General features: G+C 44.1%; 1 protein-coding gene across 1 annotated transcript; it reads right to left on the bottom strand.

Moving 5' to 3' along the window:
* Positions 1 to 4,405: 4,405 nt before the first annotated feature.
* LOC119356987 (uncharacterized protein At5g50100, chloroplastic-like) lies at positions 4,406 to 8,179 on the bottom strand. Its single transcript, XM_037623972.1, has 8 exons — positions 7,941 to 8,179; positions 7,696 to 7,826; positions 6,467 to 6,574; positions 6,001 to 6,057; positions 5,372 to 5,437; positions 5,068 to 5,128; positions 4,869 to 4,912; positions 4,406 to 4,783 (listed from the first exon to the last, which is right to left on the bottom strand). Exons 1-8 carry the CDS (start codon positions 8,080 to 8,082, stop codon positions 4,748 to 4,750), a joined length of 645 nt encoding a protein of 214 aa, XP_037479869.1. The 5' UTR covers positions 8,083 to 8,179; the 3' UTR covers positions 4,406 to 4,747.
* Between the last annotated feature and the right edge of the window lie 3,046 nt (positions 8,180 to 11,225).

Genomic DNA, 11,225 nt, shown 5'->3' with positions numbered 1-11,225 from the left:
AACAAATTACTAGGCATAGCTAGTCACCAGTTTAGTCCATCCCATTAACAGATAAAGCCCACATATATGTACGATCGTGGATTGTTGTCACCTATTCGCACACTCATCGGCCTCCAGCCTTCAACCACAACTCCCCGTGCCTCCACTCCTCCCCTCGGTCTCCAATTCTCCATGGCCATGGCGACCTGCCGTCTGCCGACCAGATTTGAGCGACCAATACCGCCGACCCATAACTCCTATGTTCTTTTGACCTCTCCTTAATCCCCTTCTCAGTTGGAGCCTCAGATCATTGACGCCCTCAAGCCAAACACCCACGCCGGACGCACTTGACCTGCTCCTCCACTGTTTGTCGTCACTTTGATTGGAACCGCACGCTCACACCATCACGCCATCGACACCCACACGCTACGCCGTTGGTTATTGGTTAGTACAGAATGCCTTAGACTTGGAGAGTTTTCAGTAGTATAGTGCAGCTAAACATCCATCAGCCTCTGATGCATATTGTGAACGAGATAGATCTATATATGTGTTTCTTCACACTAGACAGAAATATTATCATGACATGGTCATCTAATTGTCCCATATTATACCCCATACGTTGTTGCAGGAATTGATTGCTATATACTTTGATGGAGTTGGAACATGAATACTTGATTATTGTAGAGACGTAAAATATTTATGGAATATAAGGAGTGTAAGAGCATGTAATAAGATGTAGTTTAGAATATAATAAAGTACATTATCACCGTAAAAAATAATTCATGTTACATCAAATTACAAACATAAAAACATAGTGTGAAATATACATAAAATGCATTTTTCTGTTCTTATGACCTATATTTTTGTTTTCTTATGCCAATTTTTACATAGTGAATTAATATGAATGTAACTATTTATATTCCAAATATAATTTATTTATGAAAGGATCGTAAGATTACCTCGGGTGAATAATTTATTTATGAAAGGATCATGCCAAATTCACAACGGTTAAAGAGCAATTTGAAGAATGGCAGGATTTTTAAACCGAACATCCGAGTTCATTTTTGCCGCAATTACCAAATGGTTAATCGGACTGATTCAAATGATACGGCGTTGGAAATCTTATGAAAATGCGCTTCTTTTTCATATAGAAAGTTTGTTCAAATTTTAAACAATTGAAAAGTAATTTAGAGAACGGTCGAAGTTCTTATGAGTTTTTTTTGGGTTATTTTTTAAATGGTTTGTCGGGAATGCGGCAAATGATATGACGTTGGAAAGCTTGAACTAATGTCTAATGCGAAACTTTTATATATAGAATGTTTCTCCCAATTCTTTACAGTTTTATGACAATTTTAAAATGGCTAAAAATGTTTTCTGACCGTATGTTTTGCAAACTTTGTCGGAATGGGGCAAATAATATAATGTTCGAAAGCTATCAAAAATGCGAAACTTTTTCATATAGAAAGTTTTCTCTGGTTCCTAGTTGTTTTTAAGTAATTTTGAAAAAGGTGAGATCATGCGTTGCGCCTTCATTGCGAAAATAGAGTCTTCGGAAATGCATTGCATGAAGAAGTTGAACTTCTGGGGCATGTCTGTTTGAACTTCACTTTGTTTTTCACGTGTTGTTTTTTTTCTCGTAACTCCCCAACCACTTACCAGAATTGAGCAAATGATATACCGATGGAAAGCTGTTGAAAACGCGCAACTTCCCCGTGTTGATCATTTTTTTTCATATTTGTGTCGGTTTCAAGAGATTTTTTTTCATACATAAAAAGGTTTAACGGTATATACAGTATGAAACTTTTAAACCATTTATCATAATGTAGAAAGCTTATGAATAGGAGCAACTTTTTCCTGTAGACAGTTGTTACAAATTTGTTGCAATTTTGTGAGCAGTTTTAAAAATGGCAAAAGAATGTCGTTTCTGCCTTTTTTTAACATGTAAATGAACGACGGGCCTCTCGCAATATAAATTTTGGACTGTGCAAGGAGGAGCATGTGAATTTCTTGCAACAAAGTTTTAGGCTTTTTTTTTTGTTTACAACGAGTGATGTACAAATATAAAGTTTACATGTTTTTTGACATAAGCAAATAAATTTTTTTTGAACATGTTATTTTCTAGCACTCTTTCTATTTGCCATAGTATCAAATTGTTTTTATAGAAGCAAAGCACCCACACAGACGGAAGTACACACCAGAGCGCACACACAACACACACACACACCAAAGCTCGAAGTCGCGTACACACGAACACACGAGTGAACACACACAAGTCATGACACCCAGTACGCACGCATGCACCACATACTAATCCTTTTTATACTGTACATGTGTAGCTATATATGCTTCCTGGTCTCATGTGTCGTCCTGCATACCAAAATCGAATTTGCGCGGAGCACTCCATCGTTGGATCAACACCTCTCCTTCGCTGGCTCAATTCCAATCAGCGTTTCATGAAACGTACCACGTCCACAGGTTCTGGAAGGTTCCAGACCCACAGCTCAGAAACCTGATGCGGGGAACTATCACCAGCTTAGAGCAACTTTAGCATACCCCGCAAACCCGCAAAATTCCGGCGAGTACACGGGTTCGGTCCAACTTTTTGGTCAGAACAGAGCCCGTATACTCGCCCGGTCCGTAAAAATATTTACCGTGGCTCGCAAACCGCCCGCCCCGACCAGTATATCTACGGGTTGGCGGTGCGTTTGCGGGTCGAACCCTATCCCCCGCCGCCGCCGAGCTCCGCAATTCCCCACTCCTCTCCTCACATTTCTCGCCGCCGGCGAGCCCCTTCCGCCTCCAGCCGCCATGTGGGGCCACATGTGGAGCTTCGGACGCGGGCCTGGGAGCAGATCCGGCGGCGGCAGCAACCCCGAGCGCGAGCGGCGTGTCCGGTCGGACGGCGCAAGGAAGCGCGGGGCGATGAAGTGGACCAACCACGGCCTGTCGCCGCTGCCGAGCTTCCGCGTCCGCGAGACGGACGAATACGATCGTCGGCACGGCCGTACGCCGTCCTCGGGCCGCAGGCTCGTCCTCCTCGGCGAGATCTTCCCACGCCGCGAGCTCCTCCTCTTCCGGCGTGAACCTTCTCCCCGTGAAGAGGGAGTGATCGAAGGAGCCGGAGGAGATCAAGTTTGTCCCCGTCAAGCAAGAGCCCGAGGAGCTCGGGAGCCGCGGAGTCGTCGGGCCGGAGGACTTCGTCGCTGATGTCGACGCGGTCGCGGCCGCCATTGCCGAGCGGAGCTTGCGCGAGGAGGCGGAGCACCGGCGCCACCACGAGGAGCTCGAAGACCTCGTGTTCCAGCAGGCGGTCGCGGCCAACCTCGCCGCCAAGGAGAAGGACGACGAGTAGCGACGCATCCGCGAGTAGCAGAGGGAGAAGTACATCGACCTCGGCAACTCCGGCGAGGAGGATTGAGCTCCTCCACGGCGTCGTCCATGGCCGCGAGCTCGCCGCCGTGAGATCTCCACCCCCTCTAGTACTAGTATTGACGTAGTATGTAGTATGAACTAGTGTTTGTAGTGTTTGGTCATGTAATATATGTAGTATGTGATGAACTACTATGGTGCAATTTCTCCCGCGAAACTGTTTTTCAAATTATGCAGTTTTATCTACGGTTTCTGATCGGCCGCGCTCGTTCTCGACCCGCAAACGAAATCTTTGTCAAACTGCAAACGTGTTTTGCGGATCAGGATTTTGCGGGGTCTGCTAGAGTTGCTCTTAGTCATCACAAGTTACCACGAGTACCTGAAGGAGCATCCAGAGGTTGCAGAAAACTTTAGCCGCAGAAGCAGCAGTCCCGACATATGTGAGGAGATGTTGGCCTCTCAAAAAAATGTGAGGAGATGTTGGGAGAACTATTTGGAGGATGAAAACTGCTCGAGGCATGACAAATAAAGAAACAAGAGTTCATGTTTCATTGATGTGTGTATATGGATATATGTAATGGTACTTTTCAATTGAAGTTGTACTTATTCTGGTTTCCAGATACTTCACCAAATGGCTACTATATGTGGGTGTATTTTGATTTGATTTCATAGTTCAAAGAACAGTTGGCTTTCCTTTCAGAAAGAAAAAAAATTATCTGGCTGAACTGAAATGTGTTCTAGCTTTGGCTTCGTTTTTTGAATGAAAACAGGGCAGGTGTGGGTTGTGTGTGAAAAGACCTTTAAATTTTTCACAACGATTGGTATAAAAAGATAATCACGCTGCTTATTTTGGCAGTGCAAATTAAGCACCAGATATGTATTAAAACTTTCCACAACAGAACAGCACTGTGTCATCAAACTCGGAATAATTTGAACGTTTGACTAGTTAATGTATGTATGTACTTCCTCCAATTCTAAATATATGACGTTTTGGTAGTTCAGCATTTCGTCATATATTTAGGAATGGAGGGAGTAATATCTAACATATGTATGGAAGTGACTCACTCCACTTTCCAATACATGGTATTGTAATATCTTGCTGCACAAGAGAACAAGTCTGGTCATACACAGTAAAACAGAGAAGGTGGACACTGAAGGATACGATGCAACAAGCGAGCTCAGTGCAGAACTGAAGACAGCATCCCAGAATTAACTTGCTAAAGTTGCGTATCTTGCCCATAGAATTATGCAAGATCATGGAATTATTCACTACCCAACACAGAAAACATCATCATCTCTGTCGTCAATCTCGCAACCCTTCGAATATAAGACTAACTGTATGTATATGTATGTGTGCCTATCTAACAGTATGTAGAAGTGAAGACGTGCAGAGCACTGCTCACATCTTGCATGCTTTATCATCTTTACATTCACCCTGCCAAAGGAAAAGACGGTCCGCAAGCTCAAGTTATTCACAGTCATATATGAAGTTCCAAGAAGAGGAAATAAAGCCAACTAACCGCTTGTCTTCGGGCTGCAAAAATTTCCTCCAGGGGAGGTCGACCTGTCATAGAGACAAAAATGGGCAGATCATTCAAACCATCCAGAATACTTCATTAAAGGTGCATATCGTTAAAATGGTCTTAATCCGACTACAACAATGAATGGAGCAACGACACAGTTGGAGTTATCGATATGAGAAACTCTTAGTAGCCAAACCTGTAACTTCCATACGGTATTTGGCCCATACACCATATACTGCATTTGCTATGGTAGCCACCTGCAAGGCATCAGAGTAAGATTAAGATCGGGATTACAAGTAACATGATAATTCAAAACTGAAGTTGATCACATCAGAACAAGAATTTGAATTCCTCAGTTCTTTAATTTGGTATACCATTCCATCTAAAAAAATTAATATAGCGAATGTTCCATCAAGTAGAAAGCGTGCAGCTGAACGACAACTCTGTGAAATGAATGAAATAAGCTGATATTTGGATTTACTCTGGAAATGTGCACTTACAGGCTCATACTTAGTAACTGCATAAACCCATCCAAGTCCAACTTCCTCATAAAGCCTTCTGAATGCCTGCAATAGTAACTTTAGTAACTACTTACAAAAACATATAAAATAACGTTGCATACACAAAATGTATATGAATTCTGCATATGTTGCTAAGGTTATCCTATTTCTCTTGGTATTACAACCTTTGTCAGCTTGGCAGTTGGCACTAGTATGGAGAGGTTATACTGTAGACTCAAACTAACTCCACAGATTTGTAGACACTTCTTTAATATATGACAATACCACATGGTCAAAACAGTTATTATAATAATGTGATAATAATAAGCTCTGAGTGTAATACTACTCTTGCATCACAGTACTAATAACTCTGTTTGGCATCTTGGACTAACCATCCGTTTGAGGGTTTTAGCTTCTCCTTGCTACCAAGGGATGTGGATGCTCTTGTAATAGGGAGACATTATATATCATTCACTACTTCAATCACTTCCATGTCTAACTCTGCCTTTCATTTGCTTCCAAATAAGTTCAAGCTATTATATTTCCTATAGTAACTTACTAACTTTGTTTTAGAAAAGAAAAGGTTCAGTAGGGGAGAATGCAAATCACTGAATTTCACACAGTCATACCTCAACATCTGTGACAATAGTTCCATCTGAGAGAATGGCATGTATCCTCCCCATAGCCTGGAAACAGAAAATAAGTTTATTTAGAGAGAGAAAAAGGTAGGCCTTCAGTCTAAAAGGTAAAATGGTTGCATACTGTTCTAAACCACCGCCATCAATTTTTAACTATAAACATAAGTAGTTGGGAGCTACTAAAAACTGTGAATATAAAAATGGCTGCCATTGGAATATCCAGAAAAAAGTTTACAAGGGGGGAAAATAGATATTCAGTTTCCAGGGTGTGTATCACTACAACTACGAAGTGGTATCTTTTATGCTCGTGTATCAGTAGCCTTAAGAAATCCAACAGACTGAAATTTGGGACACCAAGGTAATAAATCGTATACATGACCAACTTCATTCTTTCCAGAAAACTGAGTATGAAACTAATAAACCAAAATGAGAATCTGTACTAAAAGGTAATACGCACAGTTTCATAATCAAGATCCTGATTGTCCTTCGGAGAGTAATCTTTCGAGCTGATGTCGACAAAATTTATAGCTCCATAGGATTTGTTCCTTTCCCTCAACATGTTTACCTGTCAAAACATGAGAGTTGGTAAGAGCAAACTTCGCTTATGCAGCTTGCAGGATCACCAGTAAGCCTGTACTCCCTCCATTCCACAATGTAGTGCTTCCTCTATCCATGTGCTTCAACTTTGACCGTAAATTTAACTACCAAAACCGATTGCGGCAGGAGCAAAAATTATATCAGTGAATTCGTATTCGAAAGAAGTTTTCAATTATATATTTTTTCTCCCGCCGCAGTTGGTCTCGTTGGTTAAATTTATAGTCAAAGTTGGACCTCGGGAAGCGCGGGCGCACTATATTTTGGAATGGAGGGAGTACTGTTTTATTCACCGACAAGTGAAGAAAATAAATTCAGAATTAAATGATTGCAAATCAGAGACTTCACTATTCATAAGATGGTGATTCACATAGAGTTCGTAGCATGTCTAACCCATGTGACAGGGTCCTAAAGTATTACAGACTTAAGCTCATGCGGGGAACAAAAGCCAAGTGTCTCCTAAAGGCAGTTTTATGCTGATGAGAAATTCCAAGTGAACAAACTATAATTATATGATGATGACAGTCAAGAATTCATAGGAAACACCCATGTTGTTGGGACTAATTCAAATTCAACAAAGCTCATCCACATGATCAGATGGTTCAGAATCCTGGAAACAATGAGATCGCATTTATGATCGTGGGACATTCTTCGCCGTTGATTGAGCATCAAATAACCTAAACTGGAAAAGGGATACGATGCAATTGTACGGAAAAAGAATGATAGAAACAACATATCACTACATTAGACTTAAAAAAAACAGACAGTTGAGAAGTGGTGCCCTAGGATATGAAATAGACACAGGATATTCTGTTTCTGTAACTGAGCCAAGGCAAAAATCAGCTTGCAGACTTAGCAGCATGTACCAGCATCGCCTAGCATTAGTTCATTCTCATGGATTCATATGGCCTATAATACAGTCATCAATTTCAGCATTCAGTTATGGCACTGGTTGAGCATGTAGTACTCTGAACATGCAATTGCTGAATGCTTGTCGTTATTAAAGCTGCTTCATAGGCTTGAGCGCACTCTGAACATGCAATTGCTGAATATAATAACCAAGTCCCAGGAACTATGGATGATGCAACACACCTCACGCATACAGAGCGGGCATTCACCATCGTAGAGCATCTTGATCCTCCAGCTCTGGGACGAGCTCCCCACATCCTTCGACTCCGATGCAGGGGACGCCTTCACGTCAGAGTGAGCCTGGCATCTGCGAGCTGCAGGTTCAATTCAAACTTCAGACGCACGCAACAGCATGTCCCGATCTAGTAAACGCGGCTCGAATGGACACACAAAAGCGAAGCGGGGGAGCGGGAGGGAGGCTCGCTCACCGTACAGCGAGGCGGGGCGGGAGGCGACGGGGTCCCACCGCGCTCCCCGCGGCGGTGTCCGCGCCGCCCCCATCGCCGCCGCCGCGGCGAGCGGGCGCGCGCGGGGCAGCGCCGCCCCCAGGCGGGCCAGCGAGCTCGCCATCGACGCCGGCCGGGTCGGGCCGATCGATCGATCCCCGCTCTCGTCTCCCTCGCGCGCGACGCTGGCTGGCTTTGCGTGTGGTGGGCGAGGTGGTCTCGTTGCGCCGCAGCGGTGGCCTCCGCTGGTTCAAATAGGGCTCGCTTTGCTCACCGGTCGGATTTGGCTCCACGAGGGCGGTCTCTCTCCCTCCCTCCACACCGCAAATTTCCCAGCATCACCCTCAAAAAAAAAAATTCCCAGCATCCATTTTATATTGTCTTCTGTTTCTTTGATTTTTTTTCTTTGAACGGGACTAAGAGTGAGCGTTCGTCCCTTAGCCTTAGTGCGTGAACGCTTCCTGCTTCGCTCTTTCTCTCTCGATCGTGGCCTTGCGGCCTCCATTTCTCTCTCTCTCTCCATGTCGGTCGGCGCCATCGCTTACTTGTTACCGATGTGTCCTTCTCTTCCATCTCCATGGCGTCGTGGCCTCCTCAATTTGATGATGTCGATTTCTCTCATGGCACCAACTCGAGAGGCAATATTTGCGCTTCGATGAGGTGCTCTACCAAGGTGGTAAGGCAATTTGTTATCCATGATGTGCATCCTTGTCGTCATCATGTCGCCTTACTTATCTACATTCTTCTTTTTCACAGTGCTCCCACTACAGATTCTCCTTTCAAAAAATAATGTCGTGTCCAAGGAAAATATCTAGAAATTTCCTCTACCTTGTAGTATTAGAAACTCATTGACAAAAGAAGGCATACACCTATATTCCAACATACCTACTTTTGCACCGAAATTTACGGATGAACTACCATTTGCAATCAAAGACATTCACCTGAGCACCATTGCCAAAAGAAGAAAGCCGAACAACATTCTCACCAAACAATTTTAATACTAGCCATATTGTGTTGTTGCAACATGAACAAAATGTAATGAAAAGATTTAGACAAGCTAGGATTAGCCCTTGACGGCATCTTTTTGATAAAGGAGGAAACCTTAAACACCACACATGAGTGGGCAGGCGGACAGGCTGCACACTCGTGTTGAAGATGAATAGATTGGAAGTTTTCTCGCAAAAAAAAAACAGAATATGATGCAAATTGTGATGACGAGAATCCCAGAAAACAAAGAGAGCTATCCCCCATCCATGTATGTAAGTGAAACAAGGTCACACAGCTTTAATAAGATGGCCCATGGTATTGCTAGCACCTAACGAGTTTCTCTTTGACAAGGAACAGGAGAGGAACGCGTGAACAAATAATATAGTATTCCTCCTTTCCGAAAAGAAAAAAATGAACAAATAATATAGGACGACGAAACCGTGAACGACGCCCACGGGATAGAGTTATGAGCTATCAGCCATGCAACTTGGAGGTCATCCACCCGGAAAAAAAAACTTGGAGGTGGCGGGCAGGTCGTCCAGAGCGCAGCTGAAAAACACGAACTCCGGCCGATCGAACAAGCAGAAGAAGAAGTTGCAGGAGCTTTCTCTTTCGGATAGGAGCCGGCCCACGCCAGGCCGTCTCGTAAACAGCAACGTAAACCGGAGGCGGTGGGCCCCGAGGCCCACGCCATCCGGCCGCGGCCAATCGCCCTTATCCACATCGCCGCCATCTGTTCGCTGCTCGTACGTGGGTCCTCGTGCGTTTGGACGGCTGGCGATTCGTCATCGGACGGCGGACGCGGCCCCTTCGGGACCTTTCCACGCGGCTGGCCGGGCGGGACCCGGCTCTTTCTTCGCTCCCACGCCGTCGAGTCCGCTCGCGGCGGCGGCGTGGCGGGCACGGATTGCCCCGCGCGGTGCAGCGTCGCGGCACAGGGGGGGCGCGGGTCATCATGCCCGTACACCTACGTCTTTTTTCAGGTTGGACCCTCGCAGTTCGCCCATATTTAACTAGGCTGGCGCAATATATTCCGTCACGTCTTTATGAATAGTTTTTCCGAGTTACTATTTAACATAAGGCTAAGAGATAAACATCATAGGCATGCTTTTTTTATTGTCATCTTTATATCACATGCAAGCCTTAAGGGCGTATACAATGCATAGCCTCAAGGTGATGCCTCGCATGACATGTAGGATCGGATATGACGTAAAGTAGGTTTGGATAAGGAAGCGGGATCCTCTCCAGGAGGCGGGTGCTCGAAGAGAAAAAGTGTGGTTCAATGACAAAAGCTGAAAAGGTTGGAATGAAAAGTAGAGATGCATGTGTACTAAAGTCTTTATTTCTATTTTTTTAATGGGCCCACTAGTGGTAGCTTGCATTGGGGAGAAAAAATAAATATGGATGCCTCAAATTACTTTTTATCATGGAGCATATGTATCCATATGTCATCATTGTACATGCCCTTAAGATAAGAGAGAATGACGTATCAGCCACTGTACATGCCCCGGGCGGGATCAGTGTCGTGCGTCAGTGGTTGCACTTTCAACCAGGTGTGTATTGTCACCCGTCACCCCTCAAAAATGGTATTGTCATTGGCTGGGCTTCTAGAAATGCAGATCAACAGGTCTGGTTTGCAGATAAAGGAAAACAAACTGCAGCTACACAGAAGGAGCTTTGCTGCTCATTAGAGTGGTTAGAGAGATCTACAACAAGTGTTGTGGATGGGGCCCGACCACTCACGGGATTGGTGTCAGATGAACCGGACCTGAAGTACTCTCGCCTTTGATTGTTTAGCTGGATGCATTTGCATTGTTCAATCATGCTAAAGGGATGACTTCAATGTTCGATCTAGAAGTTAATGAATACGCACCAAACTAGGGTGTCTGTCATTCCTATTCCTTTTTGCTGCACCTGACAGATATTTACCCTCTTTTGGGGGAACAGTTGCTTATCGGCTTCCTTTCATGAAATGAAATCATGGGGAGAAAAGCTCTTCGTTTTTTTTCTAAAGGCAGTCCCATAATATAAGAGCGTTTTTGACATTACATTAGTGTCAAAAAACACTCTCATATTAGACTATGCAAATTTTGATAGCATATGCAAATTTTGACAGCATACTTTGTCTGGTCCAAAATGGCAAAATGTAATATGCTCCTTGTATGGCGGTTCCAGGTGCGAATACTGCATACATCAGGGTGTTCCGTGACAAGATTCAATTCCCGTCACTTTTTCCGGATTCAGGTAGAAAAGACCCAGAGGAATACTCGAGGGCGGGCA

This window comes from Triticum dicoccoides, chromosome 2A (genome assembly GCF_002162155.2).
Source record: "Triticum dicoccoides isolate Atlit2015 ecotype Zavitan chromosome 2A, WEW_v2.0, whole genome shotgun sequence".
Taxonomy (NCBI): Eukaryota; Viridiplantae; Streptophyta; class Magnoliopsida; order Poales; family Poaceae; genus Triticum; species Triticum dicoccoides.
The sequence above is the reverse complement of the archived record's forward strand: the minus strand, read 5'-3'. Positions and strand labels throughout refer to the sequence as shown.

Coding starts and splice junctions, on each gene's coding strand:
- LOC119356987 (XM_037623972.1), bottom strand. CDS start 8,082: ATGGCGAGCTCGCTGGCCCGCCTGGGGGCGGCGCTGCCCCGCGCGCGC. Junction 6,575..7,695: donor GCCCGCTCTGTATGCGTGAG/GTGTGTTGCATC, acceptor ATGTTTTGACAG/GTAAACATGTTGAGGGAAAG. Junction 6,058..6,466: donor AGGATCTTGATTATGAAACT/GTGCGTATTACC, acceptor TTCTGTTTCCAG/GCTATGGGGAGGATACATGC.